Genomic DNA, 22,003 nt, shown 5'->3' on the forward strand with positions numbered 1-22,003 from the left:
ATCAGTACATAGGAGAAAAAAAAAATATTTAATGGAGATGTTTTGAGATAAAAGACAAATTCAAATTACAATGAGTGGTTAGAAATGAATTTTCAATAGGTGATTACATGGGAACTTCAATTAGTGTGATTAGTTATCAAAATTCAAAAGGAACTCATTCCTTCAACAATCCCAATTCCCAAACTAGACAAGTAGCAGGGGAAGAAGGGAAGTACAGTTCTGAGATGCACAAGCTTGTTCTCGGATACAGATATATCAACAGATGGCTTCTCCAATTTACAAAGTCGACATGAATTATGTACATTTACAAAAGGACTAATTATACAGATATATAGTACATAACCTTGTTAGTAAAAAAAAAAAATTAGTTTCTCGGATGTTTCAAACTAGGCTCAGCATCAGTTGTATCTGGGGTACCGCATCGTTTTAGATAACCATCAAGTGTTTTCTGCTTCATAGGGCTACAAGTAGGCGAGCTGTGTAGTGTTTTCTGCTTCTGAGGGCTAGAAGAAGGTGATCTGTGTGAGCTAAGTATTTTCTGCTTTGCAGGGCTAGATCTTGGTAGGTTGCTTGAAACTTCCATGGTATTCTCTTGTCCGTCAAGAACCTAATATGTCCATGAAAAATTACAAATCCAGATTTCATTTTAGCAACAAGAAGCAAAAAGTGCGAAGGAGATACAAATAGACATGCAATTGGCAGAAAAACAAAACCTGTCCAAGATTTTCTAGTTTGCTCTGAACAACGTCCCTTCAATATAAAGACAAACAAAAAAAAGTACTACATTAGTTAGCATCATCGTCATTTGATCATTTAATAACTCTACTAAATTCAAGATTCATATTATAATGCAAGTCACATCATACCAGATAATATCATCAACAGTATCATTTGCTAGAAGGTAATATACGTTGACCGAAGAGACCTAGCAGAATGGGAGAAAAGGCCATGATTAGGAAGTTTTGGCTAGCTCTAAAAGTACATTAATGATATAAGGCAATAATAACTGAATATTGACTATTATAGGAAATGTGAGACTGGTTGAATACAGAGAATTTATAAAAAAAAAAAAAAAAAAACTCTTCTACTTTGCTGAATTAGTTACCTGGCCGATTCTATGAGCACGATCTTCGGCTTGTATCAAGTCACCAGGGGTCCAAGATAACTCAGCAAAGATAACTGTGCTAGCTGCTGTTAGAGTTAAACCAACACCTCCAGCTTTAATTGACAGCTGAAAGAGAAAAACAAGAAAATAAATCTTACAAGTTAGCCTTTTAAAAAAAAAAAAAGGTAAGAGTTGTCATACAACTGCAGCCTTGATTGCTTCATTTTCCTGAAATTCTGTAACCAAAGATTGTCTTGATGCTGCAGGTGTACCACCATCGATGCGAATGCAGCCAACCTTTTTCTTCTGGAAGTTCAACCAGGAATCAAGAACATGTCAACTTACAAAATATAATTATATAGCACATACAAAGTACATAATAAGAGCCTTCCCCCCCCCCCCCCCCCTCAGAATGAGGTCTTGTGGTTTTATTTCTATTAGAAATCCTCCTGGCTCCAAGGAATGGGGAATATAGGCCTATGAATTTGATAAATTACGGAAAACAGGAGTCAAGATTTACCTGTAAAAACTGGTGTATTGCTTCAATCATAGGTTGATGGTGCGCAAATATTAGAAATTTACATCCAGCCTGGTTCAATTAATCCAAAAGGAAAATATGTAAGCAATATGAAAGAATCATCACAAAAGCTAACATACCCAATATATGATAAAGAATAAGAGATCGAGAAAATTAAAAGAAAAGGACTACAACGAAACACTTGAAAATGGCCAAAGGGAATAAATACCCACAAGGTGATAGCTTCATGGAAGAGAAGCCAAAACAAACTGAAGAATAACGCATCTTTTTATTTATTGTGTAAATAGAAGTAAAATCACACAGATTGGCAAAATAAATAAATTTAGAGTAATCCTGTAAATTCCTGATCCTTGTTTCCCTCCTTTAATTTATTCTTATTTCAATAATAAACTCACCTCAATGACTGTTCCCAGGTATTCCTTAACTGCTGGAATCTTTGCTTCTGCAGAATCAGTATATATCTGTAGAATAGCAAGGTTAGATCGAAAAACATAGAGTTACTTTACATAGCTAAAAGATGCAGCTAAATGTGACTGTGTTCATGAATCCTAGTAGGAATAAAGCAAAAAATGTACCTTATTAATCAAACCCTTTTGAGTAAATTTGAGAGACTCTTGTTCATCCTTGGAACTGCTAGCTTTAATCCTGTCTTTCACCACCCCCAGCTATAAGAAAAGACATGAAAGTTTTGCAGTGTTCAGAATATTGGAATTTCTCACTTGATTGCTAAAGCATTAAACAGAGGAAGTGGTAAGAACAATGTACTTCACTACTTATTAGGGTCCTTGGGAAGGGTACTTTTTTTTTTTTTTTTTTTTTTTTTGGGGGGGGGGGTGGTGTGGGGGGAGGGGAGGATGGCACAAGGCTCTAGAGGAGTCCTTGTGCATCTAATGTAACATACAACACTACAAAAATTTCAAAATTCATTTGCGACAAGTATCTAAATCAACAATAAATAATCACTGTGCATTTAAGCTTGAAAGCTAATTCACACCATGAAATGATGCATTACCTCAAGAAACAATGCTTTAATTTGTCTCAAGTCTTTTTCAGCCAGATCCAGAAAGACCTAATAATCACCATGCAAGGTCCTTCAGTCATTTACAAGTAAATTGAAGATCATTTATTGTATCAGAGTCCAATAAAAGGATAAACAAGATATAGCTGAATTATATAGCTTAACATGTAAAATTCATTCACCAGTACCAAATTTAACCCCTTTTCTATAGAAAAGCCAAAAGAAGTCTTCATGAGCAATCCATCAAAAGGATTTTTTGAACACATAATTAATTAAATGGGCAAAAAACATCAGAAACCAAAAGGCATTGGCAGCACTGCAGCAGTGTGGTGCAGGCTAGACAGCAGCATTACCTGCTGCCTACGTTTTACAGGAAGCTCATAAAGAACATCCTTCTTCAGTCTGCGTATCATGAGTGTTGCTTTCATTAAATTGTGCAATTCTTCATGGTTACTTGAACCTTGGTATAATCCAAATACTCCCTGAAAATTAAGGAGAAATTTACATGGCTCATCAAAGTAAACAAATTCGGATGCTGAGGCATGTGTTAAGCAAACAAGTGAATCACTTACACCCCTGCAATATCGGTTTCCATAATCATGGACATTCTTGTAAACACTAGGATAGAGGGATTCTAGCTGTATCCAAATAAAAATAAATAAATTATAAAACTAAGATAATAAAATAACTAAAAAAAACTCTATAGAACAAGAAAAGAGCCAAATTAAGATAAAGTATCAAGCATGGGTAGATAGAGAATCACCTGCTTGAATAGCTCGATTGGCCTTGACAGAGCAGGAGTTCCACTAAGCAAAATTGCATACTGTGCTTTCTGAAATTGATCATAGAAGTTTCACAGGTCAAAAACAGAAAGAAAACACGGGCAGGGAGTATAATGCAGCTCTTCCTATAAAATTGATCTAAAGGGAAGAAATAGACCCCTATAACTGGGAGAGAGGCAGCTGTCCTCTTTGCTTGAGCATTTTTCAAATAATGCGACTCGTCTGCAATAACAACCTGCATAAATACATAAATTCCAGAGGTGCTTTCTTTATTATTTATTTATTGAACTTTTATAATAAGGTAAATTCATTAACCACAAATAATGAAAGAATAGAAAATACAAATTTCATCAAAGGCAAGGGTAGCAGAAAGCTTTACATGTTCCCAATTCCACATCAATGATTTTATTCTTTCAGGCTGAGGGAAGAGAGGGAGCTAAGAAACCAATACCAGATATAATGAGCAAAGTGAGACTCACAATCACTAGTACACTCAAATGAATTGTGCAATACATAGTCTTTGTATCTATAGTGCTAAAACCCTTTACAAAAACTACTTAAATATGTACAGTAACTAGCTTTTCCTAAACAATGTCACAAGCAAATATTCCCCTAAACTACAATTCATTCCTCAAAAAGTAAATTAAGAGGTCTGCGCATGCCAAAAATAAGCTTAGGAAGGATTTTGATCTCCAAGAAACTTCTTTATGAAACCCTAATCAGTCAACTCCAGAAAACTAGATTTTTATCTGCCAAAACTTTCCCAAGCTTCTAAAATAGGTTTTCCTGAAACACATTCCCTAGGCACCAAGAAATATCAAGCAATACCCTGTTGTGTTGATTAAATAGGTTTGTAGGCTCATTTGCGCTGTAAAAAATAACACTGGTTTTTCATGCCTGCTCTCTTAGTTCATGGCTTTACTATGCCCATGCTCCAGCAACACCATGCTCATTGATTGAAAAAAAAACAGAAGAAGAAGATGCAAAATAAACCAACACTGCCAACACATATTAAAAACTACTGTAAAAACCACCGCCTTTAACAAAATTTGTACACATGTGCATCAAAGAGTAACAGTTTATACGTAGTAACTAAAAATAAAAATATAGTCACCACATGCAAGCTTTTTTTTAAGAAGGCGTGAGTGGGGAGGATAGGGGAATACTATGAAATTAAGGCACCATATATCATATTTCAACATACGCAAAAAAAAAACAGATATATTCACCTTAAACTCTGATGCCATAAGAGTCCCCTGTAGCTTGGGAACAGAGTCGTAGGAAACAATATTGAACAAACCATCAAGACGAGCAGTCCCCTTGGCTGTGGACACCACTGAAAAACCCCCTCTATTTGATCCCGAACATTGAGATAATAACACCTGCATATTATTCAAGTCAGATCCCAAAACAAAGAGGCACACATTTTCCCATCCCCAACAAGGATAATCACAAACAATAACAGGCAACCAAAGAGCAGTCAAAATCTGATGAAAAAATGCAAGCTTATTGAGAAAACATAATATAACATGAAAATGATGAAACAATAGGATGATATAGTTATACATAAATAAACAAGAAAAATTCACCTTCTCAACCAAATCAGAAACAAGTAAGCAAATTTAGAAAGCAATACACACATATACGTCCATACAGATATGGAGAACAAGAATCTTCAATCAAACAAAAGAAATTCATTTTATCTTCACCAAAACATAAATTAGAGTATGCAAGTTTAGGTATCATTGATGCCTTCTATTCCTATAGGGAAGCCTCTTCCTCTCACTCTCGTTCACGGAGAGGTTGGAGGGGTGGGATAACATCTATGTAGATAGCAGGTATTGTCCCTTTTTTGAAAAATTGTCTTCTGAGTTCTGAGCCTCTGAGGAAGAGAGTGTAGGACTGGTTTTTGTAAGAAATAGAGTCAACATGTCCCCAATTGAAACTTATGTAAAATACCTCCCCCCAAAATCTACAAAAATTGGTAAGCCAATACATTGTTTCAAACTGCAAGGGCAAAATGATGTCCAAAACAAGTGAAGCCTAAATAACATTTGAGTTTGAGACCTGGTGCTTATTCCACACTTTAGCTCTCCTGATATTACAGGCCAACACTGCATAACTTTTGAGATGTTATTATTCACAAATGCCTCTTTTGAGAGCTTGAAATGTGATTATTCAATGTAAAAGAAAAGCGCAAACGACCCAAACATCCAACGCATAGAATTATCAAGAAACCAGCTGCAGGATACTCTACCTCCCTCACCAACAAAAAGTAGGAGATTCAAACAAGAAAATTCAGAGAAGTATATAAGAAGTATACATACAACAATATCTGACGGAGGAATCTTCAGCCATTCATGTATCATCTGTCAATAAGAAGAACCACAATAGAAAAAAGGATCTCAGTTCTGAGTTCGCCTACATTAGGCTAGTGCAGCTACATTATAGTTGGATATACTGCAAAGTGAGAACAGGCCATTGCAGTAAGACTACCATACACATGAAAATTTTGTGAATATGTTATAGCTGCCACAGAGAATAGTTATTGCTTTTAAACAGAGATCCAGTTGTTATAATATGGATTTATACATTCATACATACAGTAGCTACAGTAGTTGTAGTTAAGCTCTATGTATGTTATAATATGCTATTATAGTTTGATGAAGACACGAATGTATCTGCAGTGCAATACAGTTTTCAGTTTATACTAAAACACCAATGATAGTACTCACAGAAGCCCAATGCAAACGCAAAGAAGAAGGTGTAAGCACCAAAACAGGCCACGCTTCACGGACACATAAGGCTACAGCAATTGCCTGCAGAAAATGGCATCCAAACATTAATATTTTGAATAATTAGCAACCACTTAACTCTATATTTTTGCAACGTTAACACAGCTTGGAAGCTCACTTTCAAACAATAAAAGGTAAAACAATACCATGCGGTAATCAAAGTAGAGTTCCCACCCATAACAAACATGAAACATGTATAACTGAACTATGCACTAACATTTGCGCACCTTGATGTTCATGTAAATTACAAATCCATGCTCAACCTTTGTTAAACAGACTCCGGCCATATCAAATATGTGCGCATAACAATTTACCCTCAAAATGACTTTCAGACAACATAAAGGATTCATTTATTAAAGGTATCATCATGACATCATTGTCTCAGCAGCTTAAAACAACAAAGTTTTGATTAGTATTCGGAAAGTGTAACGGTATGTGATATGCTTTGTCCTTGCAGGGAATGTTGGTTTACCCTCCCCCTGAAGTTTATAACCCAGTTTTTTAAAATTGTGAAGGAAATAAAAGCAATGAAAATGCTTTAGCAATTTAACTTGAGAGAATGATTAATTTTACGAATTAAACCATATTATAATCTTTTTGTCCAATAGAACGGATGCATATCGCCAAGGACCATCATTCAAAAGTCAAAACAATCTAGTGAATAAGGCAGGCAGCTTTAGTATTAGCATACTACAACTTAAGAGTCCTGTGGACATTGCACATTTAGGTCGAAATGAGAAAGGAAAACAGCAATCAGTGAAATCAATACACCAATCAGGCAATTATCACGATGACCAACAATATTGTTCCCATCACATAAAAGTGATAATCGGCATCAAATCTTGAAAACAAATGCTGCTTCTAATTATCTTGTCAAAGTGGGAGCTATACTAAGGCGATCAGCATATTGAGAAATATAAAGCCCATTGATGGAATTACTACAAGTCATGCCTTCATCCATTTTCAGAGTAGCATATAAAAACAATTTGTATACAAATTACAAGCCTTCAGAGTTCACACACAAATTACATGAAACCTCCAATTACCTGTAAAGTCTTACCCAGACCCATTTCATCTGCTATAAGAGCCCGACCTCCCCTCTGCAACACAAACCTGATAAATAACAGCATTATGAATCAGAAATCAGCTCCTTACTACAGTAGTACAGGGTCTTTAGCAGGTCTAAGAGCAAGAAACTTGATTGAAAAAAGACAAACGGCAAAGCTGTTGTAAAATTGTAATTAGAAAAAGGTCCTTCTTTAAGCAGTACTACATGGACATAATATCTTCATATAGGTTTACACAGAGCATTATCAGAGTCATCTACAGTCTGCAAGTACCTGACGCCCTCCCGCTGAAATGGTAGAAGCTTCGTTTCTATATAGCTTGGAATATTGTCATATCGATCTTGCAAAGTAAAAGATTAAGTATATTATTATAATGCGCACTAAATAACACCCGAAACATGAGCTAAAAGATAAAGAATGTCTTTCCAGTGCATAGACAGATAAAAGACAACCAATCCACAGAGATTTTCTCATTCTCTACTCTTGAAATCAGCAAAGCAGTAATATACCTTGAGTCATCATCTTATGCACAATTAACCAGTTCCTAGAACAAGAGGGGGAAACTAACCAGAGATAAAATCATTAATTTTCTTCAAAACAGGGGCAAGACCGGCACCCTTTGTCCTCCCTACTAAATGAGAAGACGGTAGACAAACACAATCACAAACATTCTACAAAGAGGCTACAATGACACTCACACAAATATGTTGAAATATGTTAATTACATGAGCCAATGATCGTTATATTAATGCAGCAAGTAATCTTGTACCATTGGGCTGAAGACCTGAAGTCACCAAGAAACCTTTTAAAATGGTTGGCTATAATATATTTGAAAAGATTAAACCCATCCATATTTCTAGGAAAAGACACATGGACCCTCCTTCAATGAAAGATTATCTAAATTTTAAAACTCACTCGGCACCAAACCATGCAATGGCTTTTCTCCCTATATACTGTAAGTTATTTTCTTTCAACCAAGAGGACAAATATATTTTATAGGCTATGATGTGATGTCAAATTGTCAACAAAGTTAATCATTGCTGGCCATATCAACCAGAAACCGGTGAACATTGGTTTTAAATCTCAATTTTGTTTGTAATTGTGCTAAATATTTGGGAAAGTACGGCATCATGAAAGACACATGAACCCTCCTTCAATGAGAGATTATCTTGGTTCAAAAGCTTCATGCAGGGCTCACTATTATTTTTATATTTTTTATTTAGCTGTACCCTTGCAATAAGAATCCTGACAGTTCTCCTATGGTGATTAGTTGATGTAGCTAAACTAGAATTTTAATGCATCTGCATTGTACTGTTATGCATCTAGAATGTGGTTTCGCTAATATCTGTAACATATTTTTAATGTATCTGGACTTCTGATGCTTCTCACATTAATTACGCTTCTCTCATCTCTCCACTAAGTATGCTTCTCACCAGAGAGAGAGAGAGAGAGAGCAAAAAGAGTACAGCATTTCACAGCACAATGCCAATCAAGATTCACCTTGAAGATCCGGAGCAGCTGTTGCAGCAGTTATAGCTCTCCGAACTAAGGGGTCCAGATTTTCCACCTAGAAGTCACAACACGAAAGTGCATAAAAAATTAGCTGATTCTCGCCTATTTATAGCATTTCTAAATAGATATCCATTGTGAAAGAAATATACTTCGTACTTTATTAATGGACACCTTTAACCTAAGGGAACAACAATAAAAAACTAATGACTTATATAAGCCAGAAACAAAAAGAACCATGAGACCAATATTCCTTTACAGTTTGAACTTTGTAACAGCCACTAAATACATCAGACATAGAGGAAATACTTCACCTCAATTTTCAACCCTGGAGTTTCCCTGAGAATGTCTTCAGCAGTTGACAAAGAAGACAGTGGAATTATCCATAGCCTGCCATTTCAGCACCATATCATAGAGCAAGTAAGCACCAGGTCCTTAAAAAAGAGTGAAACACATAAAGAAGAAGAGAAAACCTCTCTTTTGCATTCCAGGTAGCTTTAGGAATCTTCTTGACAGCATTTATAAGAACCTTGTGAGCAATAGCAGTGTCAGATACAACCTTGAGAATGAAGCAAATAACTGGGACGAATAATGGCCAGCATACCTGGTTATACGGAAACCTGATAGCTATATTTCCACTAGCATGAAGAAAGAACTTGACAGAATGCTTTGGTTCCTCCTTTGAAGAGTCATCTAATCAGACATCAAGAATTAAAGCAACATCGAAGTATGTTCTTAAGCCTGTAAAATGCTCATATATACTGTAGATTAAAAAGCTCGTGTTGTGACATAAAACAGCCATAATTTTCTGTGGAACTCCACTTCCAGCAAGCCACAGCCATATTATGAGTGTAATTTAGGCAGTATATACTCTTTGTACTTTATTGATTTGCACAATTCTGCTGCACTGAGCTATTATTCACCTTGTAGTAACCATAGAACTTTAACTCTGAACCTTAAGCATAGCTATTGTTTTTTTCAGGTTTCAGCCCATGCAAATCATCACAAGTGGAAAATGTGCTTGAGAAACAAAATTGAATTAGCATGGACGAATTTTTTATAGCAACTCACCAGCTGTTTTTGGTGCAACGGACGATGGCAAGACTCTGGACCCTGAAGGACCATCCGCCTGGATATCAGAAGATTGACACAAGTGCATTATCTTATGCAACAGATAGGGTGAAACTAGCAGTAATAAAGCACAATAGTAGTATTTTAAATACTAATTATCCTACCCTTTTTCATTCTTCTTCTCCACCTTATAGTTATATGAATAAAGAGGAATTATCATCCGGTAGCATAGACGTTTTCTTTTATTTCCACCGCACATTGTAAGAAAAATGAAAAGTGGAATCATCACCTAGTAGCACCAAACTTAGCTATAAACCATCCTCAGCTTTTTACCATCACTACTATTCTATTAGACATGCATCACCACCATTCCCTTTTTCATATGATTCAAACTCAAGTGTCAGGCCTATAGAATAATCTACAACATTTCCTCAAGTCATTCTAGATTACAATGTTTTCCTTTCCCTTTCCCAATGTTCTATTCTGGTACTCAACTCAAGTTTTCTCATTTCATTATTCTCTCTACTTGTGCACAGTACTAATTCTAGTTTAGCTTAATGCGAACATTCTACATTTGTAAAATACATAATTACATATTTGACAACCAAAATCTGTATTACAATTCAGTCTGTCATGAGCACAAATGGATAGAGACTAACATATGCTAGCACACAATTCACACCTTCCCCTCTCCTAGAGTCTAATATTGATGAAAAAGCCCCGTCAAAGATGACTTATGACATCTCTACCAGATCCAATTTTCTGTTCTATGAAGCATCCATCTAATCATGTACTCCCTCCGTCCCATAATATAGTTCCTGTTTTCTTATTTTTGGAGAACCAAAATGTTGTTCCTGTTTCTATTTTTGAATAGTATGTAAAGTCTACTATACCCTTACTTTTTTAACTTTATTCATTGTATTTCCTAAACTACCCTTGAATTTTGCACATGCTTTGTACTTTTTTCCACTTTTTCTCTCTAATTTTTGTTTATGATTGTACTTTTCATTTTTATTAAATGTACTTTATCACTTTCTCCTCCTATTTCTTAAATACCGTGAAAAAATACAAACAAGAACTATATTATGGGACGGAGGGAGTATATACTCTTTCAACAAATACATTGAAATTTTATTTTACTGAAATTTTTTTTAAAAAAAAAAAGGTCAAAGAACCTCGATCACTACAAGAATTTCATTGATGTCATTGAGGGATCCAAACATCTTTTTTCACTATGTGCTACATTTTTGCTTCTTCCAGAAAAATTTCAAGAGATAACTCATCATGATATTCCACCAAAATTAGGAAGCTTTACAAGAAAGTTCATTAGTATAGAAGTTCCTATAAGTATGATGCACCTGGTGATATGACAAAAATATCTATTTCTACTAGCACTATTGTTATGAAGCTATTCAAAGTTTTACTTGCTAGGCTTCGCTCCATTCCAACTATTCACAAAAATCAATTACTCGTACTTCGTATATAATTAACAAACCAGTGTATTCTCTTTCACAATTACATGCATGATCATCTATATAACCCTTTCAAATAACAAATATACTACTAAAATTTCGACAACCCAAAACAACCCTTATTCAAATAGTATTGTTATGAATCTCCTCGTTTAATCAATAAGTACTATCAAATGGGACAAACAAAAAGCAACAGAAGGAGTGATTGCTACAAAATTTAAACATTACATAACACTCATTAAGAGTAATTGCAACAAAATATATACAATAAGTAACATAACTCTTATGAGCTAAAGGGCGATCATCTCACTAATATCTTGACTTCACTCATACCCACCTCTCCCAAAAAGCAGAAAATTCAATTACAAACCCAAAATTTCACAGAAAAATACAAATTAAAGGGAATTCAACAAATTAACTTATTTTTTTTCATGCTACCAAAATTCAAAAATTCAACAAAATTCAGCACAGTTAAACCCTTAAACACCCCTTACTCCAAAAAAAAAAAAAAATTAAAAAAAATTAAAAAAAAATCAAGGAAATTCAGCAAATTTAAACTAAATTTTTTCATGCTAGCAACATTAAATTTATTAACGAAATTCAGTACAATTAAACCCTGAAACACCCACTACTCCAAAAAATTACAAGAAATTGAGGATAAAACTAATTACCTGAGTTTGAACCCTCGAAGAATCCTTGAATGACTGAGTAGAAGAAGAGGGGAGAGAATTTGGTAATGGCGGAAGCTGCGAATTGGCGCCGGAAACGGTAGGAGTTGTCGTTGTTGTAGTCGTTGATGCAAAATTAGTAGTAGAATTGGAATTGGAATTGGAGTTTTTGCGAAGAGCAATTTGACGAAGAGCGTCTTTTTCGAGGGATTCGAGTTGTTCAGCACTCAAATCCCATTCATCTAACTCCATTTTTACACTTTCTCTCACTATCTTCTGCTTCTGCTGTTATTCAGTGTTTATGCAAAGTTCATTTATTCAAATTAAGAGTGTTTTAAAGTAGTAGACGCTTTAAACTGCGACGTCTTTTTCTTCTTTTGTCATTTCAAAAGTGTAACCCCCGTTAAATGCTTTGCTATCCCAAATAGTAAAATACTACCTCCGTTACAGGTTATGTGCAACGATTAGACATTTTTCTTCTCTGCTTTATGTCTAATCGTTACACATAACCTGTAACGGAGGTAGTACTTAGATGGCTCGTGGCACGCCCTAGTAATAAAAATGACCTCAAAAGCATTAGTATGTATGACGCACTCAACTTGTTTAAACAAGTTTACTTTTAAAAGGAGTATTCTGTAGAGCAAATTCAAGTTTATCAAAATGAGAAACGTGAGTTGTTTATTAATGGACAAAGTAGTACTTTCATCTGATAAAGTAGGGGCAATAGTGTCATCAAAGATAAACGTTGTTAGGTGACGACGTTAGGTAAAATTTGTCATAATATTTCTCTCTCTTCCTTTTAATTTCTCTCTCCTCTCTCCTCTAATTTTTCTCTCTTCTTTACTTCATACGAGTTGAGCTACCATCCATCTTTAAAGACAATTGGAGGTGGGCCACAAAGCCCACAACTACTTGAGAACTCAAATCATTGGAGTTGTACAATTTCTAAAAAATTCGAACCTTTCCACTAATGGTTAACCATACCATTCTTTTCACCCTTTTCAATTAGGGTTTTTGTTTAGATCAAAACTGTCGATAATGTAGTGGTGAAAGTGGTATGGTGTTCACTAGCTATGAATGGTGAAAGTAAATGGAGGAGCAGTAAGTAGGTGAAGGATGAAGAAGAGATGTTGCTTTAGAAGTTACTGTCACGTTAACTTTGCTGTTACTAAGATTTATAAATGTCAGCTAGCAAGTCAGAGAAAATATATTATAAAAATACAATTTACGGAAAACGAGGCAACTTACTTACTTCTTTGCCATTTTATTAACAAAAAAAGTTTATCATTTTGAGTAACCGGGGCATCCTCTATTCTATGTTAGCATTTTTTTTTATTTTTTTTTTACAACAGAGGAAGCACAAAAAAAAACACAAGACTACTACTTATCTCTAGTCATACTTGCTAGATTTTATGTAGTCTTACATGAGATACAACTACCGCAAAAATATTTATTATTAGAAATAAAAACACATAAACTATTGTTAAGCCTCTTCCTTGGATGATCGAAGAGATTTCCGAACGTACCACCTTTCCTCTTCATACCTGTATGAAAACTAGATTTAATGATAGTATAGGCATAATTAGGTTGCAAACTCAAGCTTGAAAGTGTTGGTTATGGATTCAGAGAAGCTAGCAAACTCTCCTATTTTGATGATTGAGAGTGTTGGTCATGGCTTTGAAGAAGCTTTTCCTCCTCAATTTGCTCTTGAATGATGAAGGATGACTGATGCTTTCCCCTTGGAGCTAGTAAACTATTATCTTTCACTTCATGACTATGAACTTGATACTCACTCTTGTTGTAAGAATTTCATGCGATGAGTGAACATGCTCTATTTCCTCATTGACAGAGGAACTTTTATTATCATTGACTGATGATGACATGTTTTGATTGATGTCATCATCTGGGAACACACTCGAAGTTGGTATCGAGTGAAAGACCACAGCTTCCCTCAAACCATGTTTGTGGGGGGTCTCCATCATGAATTCATGATATGATCTTTTGGGGTGAAGGTACTGACCTTCAACATTGACAATGAATGTGGTTGATAAAGCCACAACTCAATCCCTTACCTCAACTTATCTATATTTGCACGGGCAATTCTCAAGCAAGATAAATTTTTTTGATTAACGAATGCCACCTTAAAACTAGGAAGGTCAAAATTTGAACAACACCTTGAATCAGAGCCTTTCAAGTTGTCAACATCCATGGGAGATCTATCTCCCATATTATATAACTCATGGCTACCATTTGAATAGTCTTTGGTAGCTTCAACCTCTGACTTATCAACAGTAGCCTCCACATTCCACAACAAGAAAATGGCCTGTTTCCGACCGAAATTTTCCCTCGCTGAAGGCTCTAAATCCGTCGCAAATCATGTTTGCGACAGAATTCCGTCGTAAAACCTTTGGTAGGAAATTCTTGAATTTTCGAGGAATATTCCGTCGGAAAGGTGTTTTCCGACGGACTTTACGACCGATTTTAATCCGTCGCGTAACATATTGACTTTTTAGTTTAGTCCGTCGCTAATTTGCGACGGAAATTTCTGTCGGTGTGCTGTTTACAACGACGGATATTTCCGTCGAAAACAGTAATTTCCGACCGAAATATTCCGTCGTAAACTTTATTTTCCGATCGAATATTTCCGTCGCTGGTAGTGTATTTTGCGACGAAATTTATTCCGTCGCTGGTCTACGACCGAATAATCCGTCGGAAATGGAGGTGAGTTCCGACGGATTTAACTCCAGTTTTCCGTCGCAAATGAAGTACTTCCGACCAATATAATTCCGTCGCAAACTGCTTTTCCTTTCTAACAAAAATATTAACAAATATTATTATAATTGCGTATGTTCCTGCACCAAATACCTGTGATATTTAAAACTATTATCAAATTGCGAAAATATTAATAAATATTATTTTCTCAAAAGTTATATATATACCAAAGGCTACATAATATATAGTAAGATCTACAAAAGCGGGAACATAATCAAACGCTACACTTACCGGCGGCTGACCAACGAAAGACGGATCTCCGGCTGCGGCGAACGGCTGGGCGACGTTGACTCTTCGACGGCGGCGGATCTTTCTTTCTTCTTTCTTTCTTTCCTCTCTGTTTCTTCCTCTCTCTTTCTTTCGAATTCGTAGCAAATGGACACCAACATCAAAACCCTTGAATTTTGTCTAATTAATTTTCCGACGGAATTAATTAGGTCGGAAAATATAGTTTCCGGCGGAATATTCCATCGTAAATAAATTTACGACGAAATATTCCGTCGGAAACTATATTTTCCGACCGAATTTAATTCTGTCGGAAACTTTGCGAGGAAATTTCCGTTAGAAACTATGTTTTCCGACCGAAATTAGCGTCAAACTTAAATCCGTCGTTGATTATAGGATTTGCGACGGAAAATCATGTCCGTCGGCATAATTCGGTCGGAAATTGGCCCATTTCTAGTAGTGTTCTTCTCTTCCTTAGACCCTTCCATTCTTGAGTCACGGTTCATTTTCTTTTCATTGACTGGGATTCTCTGATCTTCAAAACCCGGAAAATGCACACTTTCCTCAACCTTTATCTCTTTATCTCTTCACCATTAAGATTCCTAAGTACAATATTTTCCCATCTTGCCAATTTCTTCCCATTTTCCTTGTTTGTTGGTTCAATCTCTTTTGCTGATTTAAAACCATCATACACCTTATCCAAAGATCTTGACTTCTCCAACACTAATCCTCTTCTAAACAGAGCCCTCACATTATTCTTACTAAGCTAGCCTCCAATACCAATGGTACTAATGGATGTGTAGTGGTCGATTAGTGGTGGTGGTGGTCGTATGTATTGTGGTCGGATGGTCTTGCGATGGTCGGATGATGGTGTTAGTGGTGGTGCGGTAGTAGAAGACGATGCCAGTGATGATTCAATGGTGATAAAGGAGAGAGAAAAGAGATTTTTGCTTAAGAATTTACCAAAAAAAAAAAAGTGATATTAACATGTTATGTTGATATTAGATATGAACTTGTATTTTCTCCTTTAAAAGTATCACAAATCTAGGAAAATAACACAAAGACTAAAACCAAATAACAAAACCCCAAAAAGGTCGTGAGGATATATGCTAAATAAAAATTACATTCTCTATTATTATTTATTACCCCACCTTCATTACTAATTGCACTAGCTTTGCCACCATCACCAATAGCACTACCCACTGTGGAGTTAAACCCCCTCCTGAAAACCCACTATTACTCTACCTAAAACAACAATTCTTCTATAAGCAAAACAAAAATTATTTCTCCTATATTATTGTTGGCATATTTCATTACTTCTTTTAGGTGTGTGTTGTAAACTCATGATTCTAAATACAAAAGTCTTCAATTAGCTATAAACAAACGATATAAAACTATAATATTTGAAAGATAGGTTTTGATCAAATCTTCTAAAGATTTCTGATGACTATGTTTTTTACTTGAAAAGTTACATACAAAAGATGTCAAGATAATCTTTAAGAACTGAATGAATAGAGTGCAAAGCAAAATGTGTCAATTAAAATAAACAAATTATGCATGATATGTGTTTGTTTATATATATATATAGGGGAGAGATCCGGTAAGAACCCCTAGATATATAAGAATCCATCTCAACCGTAGGATTAAGTTGTTTTAGACGGTTAAGATTAAAACACGTGTCCAACTTTTTCAACCCCCTTACCCACCTCCCAACCTTTTCTCTCTCCTCTAACTTTCTCTGTCTTCTTCCCGATTCTCTCATTTTCTCTCTCCTAAAACCCCCAAAAATCTGATAGAAGTTGCAATTTGAAGGATTTTCGCTTCAGGTATGTTTTTCTTTTCGATTTTGTTCAAATTTTCATGAAATTAGCATGATGTTCAAGTGAATTTGCAGTTTTAATTGGTGATTTTTGCAATTTTTAGGGTTCGGATTTAGGGTTCTATTTTTGCGATTTTTAGGAGTCGATTTTTGCGTATTATTTTGTGCGATTTTTGAGTTGGATTTTTCGTATGGAGTTTGATTATTTTGAGTTCGAGTTTAGCAAATTTAGGGTTCGAATCTTTGCGAATTATTTTGTTCGATTTTTGCGAATTATTTTGTTTGATTTTCGCGAATGATTTTTGTTCATTATTTCGATCGATTTTTGTTCATTATTTCGTTCGATTTTTGTTCATTATTTTGTTCGACTTTTGTGAATTATTTTTGTTTGATTTTTGTGAAATATTTATGTTCGAAAAATTAGATCTGTCGATTATTTTTTTTTTGTTCGAATTAGTTCGATTTTTGCAAATTAATGTCAATTTTTGAATTTTTTTTGTGTATGTTTATTCGAACAATAGATCTGTTGCTGCTACGGCTATTACTACAGCCTCTTCTACTCTGCCTACTGCCCCTCCTATCTTCTTCAAGGTTAATTTATATATATTTTGTAGTTGAAGGCATTTGGTGAATTTTATGAAGAAATTGATAACAAGAGTGCCGTTTTGTCCACTTTCGAAACAAGAAACATTGAGATGAAATGGAAGAGCAATGCAAACAAACATGATTGTGGAGTATTTTTGTTGAAGCACATGGAAACCTATGAAGGACGATGTCAAAAACAATGGAATTCGGGGCTAGAGAAGGATAATGTAAATGTCAAGACATATGATTGATTAGGTTCTAATTACATCTCCATATTCTGATTATGTTCTAAAGTAATTCTGATTATGTTCTAAAGTAATTCTGATTATGTTCTAAGTTAAATGTCTATGTTCTAAAGTTAATCTTATTTCTGATTATGTTCTAAGTTTAATGTCTATGTTCTAAATTACTTTGATTATGTTCTAAAGTAATTCTGATTATGTTCTAAGTTAGATGTCTATGTTCTAAAGTAAATCTGATTATGTTCTAAAGTAATTATGATTATGTTCTAAGTTTAATGTCTATGTTCTAAAGTTAATCTGATTATGTTCTAAATTACTTGATTATGTTCTAAAGTAATGCTGATTATGTTGTAAGTTAGATGTCTATGTTCTAAAGTTAATCTGATTATGTTCTAAATTACATGGGAATGTTCTAAAGTATTTTTTATTATATTCTGAATTACATGTGTATTTTAATTTTAACGTGTTTGTATTTTTTTTGTTTGCAGTTTGAGCAAATGAAAAGGTTACGAGTGGAGTATTGTGGGAAGATTATAACATCAGAAGTAAATGAAGAACGGAAAAGAGTGATGAAGATGGCTAGAAAGTGGTCAAAGCTGAACAAAAATTGATATATGATTGTGTAAATCTTAAGTTTATATCTTTAGACATATATTTAAAACAATATATAGTACATTTTTTGTACAAATATGGAGATGACTATTTTGAACATGGGTATCATTTGGAATATTAATATCATTTGAAACAGATTTGAAACATTATTTTTATAATGTTCTAAAGTATTTCTGATTTGGAATAAGCTTAAGTTTTTCTTTCGTACAATGAAGAAGGAAGAGGAAAGGAATTAGGTCACACTAAAGACACCAACTCCTTACGACACAAAGATATTTCTACTCTAAGCTTCAATTAGTTGTCGCTCTCACCAAGTTTTTTTGATATATATATATAAATACATTATACTACCTCCGGTCCACTTTAGTTGCAACTATTTCCTCTTTGGGTTGGTCCACATTACTTGCAACTTTTCCATTTCTTTCCTTTTTAGTAACTTTTTAGTGATAAAATTACCATTTTACCCTTACTTTTTTTAAACACCCTAATTACAAAACTGATGGGTTTCAAATCGGTGGGTTTCGGGGTTGGTGTTTCGATTTTGGTGGTTCCGATGTGTTGGGTTGGTGGTTTCGGTGTCGGTGGGTTCGGGGGTCGTTGGGTTCTGGGGTCAGTGGGTTTCTGGTGGTCGTGGCCGGTGGAATCGGTGGGTTGGGGGTCGTTGGGTTTCTGGGGTTGGTGGGTTTCTGGTGGTCGTGGCTGGTGGAATCGGTGGGTTGGGGGTCGTTGGGTTTCCGGGGTCGGTGGTTTGGTGGTCGTGGCTGGGTTGGTGGTGGTTGATTAATTGGGTTGAATTTGTTTTTTTTAATTCCTTGATTAATACTTAATTTTATACCCTTATCTTTCATTAAACATGCTTAGGAAAATTTGCCTCGGCCTCCGCAAACCCTCCCAAAAATGCAATCAAAAAGTTAATTCGCCAAAAAAAAAAAAAAATTGGGTTCACATTACTCGCAAAAAATTGTTCTTTTCTACTCATCCAACCCCATTCTCATGGTGAATTCCGTTCTTTCGGTGTGGAATGTTAATTCGTCATGATTTTAAGTTGTAGCCTCGTAGGTGATATGTTCACATTGCGGGGTTTGTCAATGGTAGGTTGGTGGGTTGAAATCGATGGGTTCAAATTGGTGGTTTGTGGATCAATCTATGGATTGGATACAATTTTTAAAGAATAATTGGACAAAAAAATAATATGATATTATGTTAATAAATTGAAAAGAATACAAAACAAATATATAAAAAAATTACACAAAATTTTAAAACATAAAAACAACTTATTGCAAACTCCATATTGAAAAGCAATTATATCTTTGTTATTCTTCTTCCTTGTAGTCGTAGATTTCCTAGAAGTAAACCCAGCGGCATTTGCATATGCTTTGTAAAAACTAAGACCCTCTTCAGGATCTTTGAATATCATCCCCAAACGAGGTTTTAACTCCTCGGGAACACTTGGAATCCATTCCTTAGTGGTAGCCATGCGATCGATAATACCTCTCTTTAACATTATCGATAAATGATCCAATAACCTCAGGAGTACGATAAATAACACCAACTGCAATAGAAAATATAAAAAGTAAAATTTAAAACTAGAAGGTAAACTTTAGAACATACAATAAAAGTCATACAATATGAAGAAAATATTATAACATAATAATAAACTTTAAAACATAAAGAGAAAGATACGTAGAAAACTTTAGAACATACAAAATAATTTAGAACATTAAAGATAAACTTTAGAACATAGTAAATTACTTTATAACATACATAATAAAATTTAGAACATAATAAAGTGAAAAAATTTAGAATATAATGAATTAGTTTAGAACATAACCAGGAAAAAATTAGAACATCAAAACAACTTTTGAACATAATCAACATATTCACAAAATGACTTTAGAACATGTAAGCAAGTAAAGTTTAGAACATGTACGTAAATTGAAATTAAAACATTAAAACAATTAAACTTAGCTGAAAACTTTAGAACATAACAAATCACGGACATAGAGTGGAAAAATTTGGAACATAATAGATTACTTTATAACATAACCAAAAATAATTTAGAACATTAAAACAACTTTTGAACATAATCAATAAATTCACAAAATTACTTTAGAACATGCAAGTAAGTAAAGTTTAGAACATATAAGTAAATTGAAATTAAAGTATTAAAACAATTAAAATTACCTGAATGAGTAACAGGGGAGGGAGAATTATGTTCAACATCATCAAAATCCATAAATATGCAAAAACCTAATCATCAAAAACACAAATTGAAGCAAAAAAAACAATCTGAAATTAAAATCCAATAAAATTCAAGCAAATAGAAAAACTCAAAGCAAAAAAAAAAAATCGAAAAATAAAAAAAATTGAAAATAAAAACAATAATAAAAAACTGGAAAAAGATGATTAGGAAAAATAAAAAATAAAAAATACAAAAAAAAAATGGAAAAAATATGGAAAAATAAAAAAATCGAAAAATAAAAAAACTGGAAAAAATCGAAAAAACTAGAAAAACAAATCTAAAAACTCAAAAAAAAAAACGAAAAACTCGAAAAAAAAATCTAAAAACTCGAAAAAAAAAATCGAAAAACTCGAAAAATAAAAAAATCGAAAAAAATCTGGAAATCGAAAAGAAAAACAGGAAAAAATCGAAAAAAAAATTGGAAAAAAAAAATTAAACAAACAAATGTAATCATCACACATTATATAACAGCAAAATCGCAAAAAAAAAAAACAATAAAATCGGTAAAAAAAAAAAAAATCTTTAACAAGTAATAAACTTACCCAATTTGTTGATGTATAGATGCTGAGGAGAGAGAAAGTGATGTGCTGAGGAGAGAGAAAGTGAAAAGAATAACCTTAAGATTGAGGGTATTTTGTTAAAAGTGTAAAAAAAGAAAAGGTAAAAAATTACATAAATGCCATTACTAAGGGAATATTTTAGATGGTTAGATCAAATCCATTAGCTCATACCTTAAAAAAAATGTTCAAACCCAAAGAAATAATTCAAAACCCTAAAATATATGTTTTATTTTCTATCCATTGATCACAATGAACACAAATAAAATAATATTCATATAAAAACTCACTTTGTAACATATAATAGTACACGACCCGTTTGTTTTCAATGGTTATAGAGCACTCTTATAATTACTTTATTTTAATGCAACTATTCTCAAGTACCAAAATACTTCATAATCACAGAGCAACTATTCATATTTACCAAAATATTTTACCTAAAAACAAATATATTTTACAAATTTACATATGTGCAGTGGCTAGTCACACAGTGTACCAAAAGTTACTTATTCAGGGATTACTTATTATTGAAGTTACTTATTATATACTTACTTATTCACAGGTTACTCATTATGAAGTTACTTATTATGGATACCTATTCAGGGGTTATTTGGTCGGTCATGGGTTACTCGGTCACTCAAAGATTACTTAGTCAGGGATTAGATTATGAGGTTGGTCAGGGGTTACTCTCGCACATAAAGCGAATTAACCGATTACGTAACCCCAGAATAAATAACCCTTGACCAACTGAGTAACCTCTAAATAAGTAACCTCTGATAAATACATAATTCCGGGAACACGATGTGGCCAGCCACACAGAAAAAACACCGAATATATTCCCATTTATCAACATATTTACCTATCTCCAAAACAAATATTTCATTATTTTACATGCTCTCAAAACATTTTTCTTAATAATACTTG

General features: G+C 34.0%; 1 protein-coding gene across 1 annotated transcript; it reads right to left on the reverse strand.

The window, feature by feature from the left end:
- Positions 1-40: 40 nt before the first annotated feature.
- LOC110738608 (SWI/SNF-related matrix-associated actin-dependent regulator of chromatin subfamily A-like protein 1) lies at positions 41-12,452 on the reverse strand. Its single transcript, XM_021919001.1, has 24 exons — positions 12,029-12,452; positions 9,886-9,943; positions 9,419-9,507; positions 9,288-9,343; positions 9,129-9,204; positions 8,806-8,872; positions 7,579-7,645; positions 7,285-7,351; positions 6,179-6,262; positions 5,771-5,812; positions 4,673-4,825; positions 3,601-3,678; positions 3,425-3,493; positions 3,234-3,299; positions 3,015-3,143; positions 2,656-2,712; positions 2,219-2,308; positions 2,039-2,104; positions 1,626-1,694; positions 1,307-1,411; positions 1,106-1,231; positions 867-925; positions 714-750; positions 41-607 (listed from the first exon to the last, which is right to left on the reverse strand). The coding sequence occupies exons 1-24, from the start codon at positions 12,275-12,277 to the stop codon at positions 365-367; spliced, it is 2,202 nt and encodes a 733-aa protein (XP_021774693.1). The 5' UTR covers positions 12,278-12,452; the 3' UTR covers positions 41-364.
- Between the last annotated feature and the right edge of the window lie 9,551 nt (positions 12,453-22,003).

The sequence above is a fragment of the Chenopodium quinoa genome, unplaced genomic scaffold (assembly GCF_001683475.1).
Source record: "Chenopodium quinoa cultivar QQ74 unplaced genomic scaffold, ASM168347v1, whole genome shotgun sequence".
Lineage (NCBI taxonomy): Eukaryota > Viridiplantae > Streptophyta > Magnoliopsida > Caryophyllales > Amaranthaceae > Chenopodium > Chenopodium quinoa.

Bases quoted from the DNA above. Each gene is read 5' to 3' on its own strand.
- LOC110738608 (XM_021919001.1), bottom strand. From the start codon at position 12,277: ATGGAGTTAGATGAATGGGATTTGAGTGCTGAACAACTCGAATCCCTC. The intron at 1,412-1,625 runs GTAAATCTTGAC...TTGAACTTCCAG, and splicing joins CAATACACCAGTTTTTACAG to AAGAAAAAGGTTGGCTGCAT. The intron at 608-713 runs GTTTTGTTTTTC...TGGACATATTAG, and splicing joins AACTAGAAAATCTTGGACAG to GTTCTTGACGGACAAGAGAA.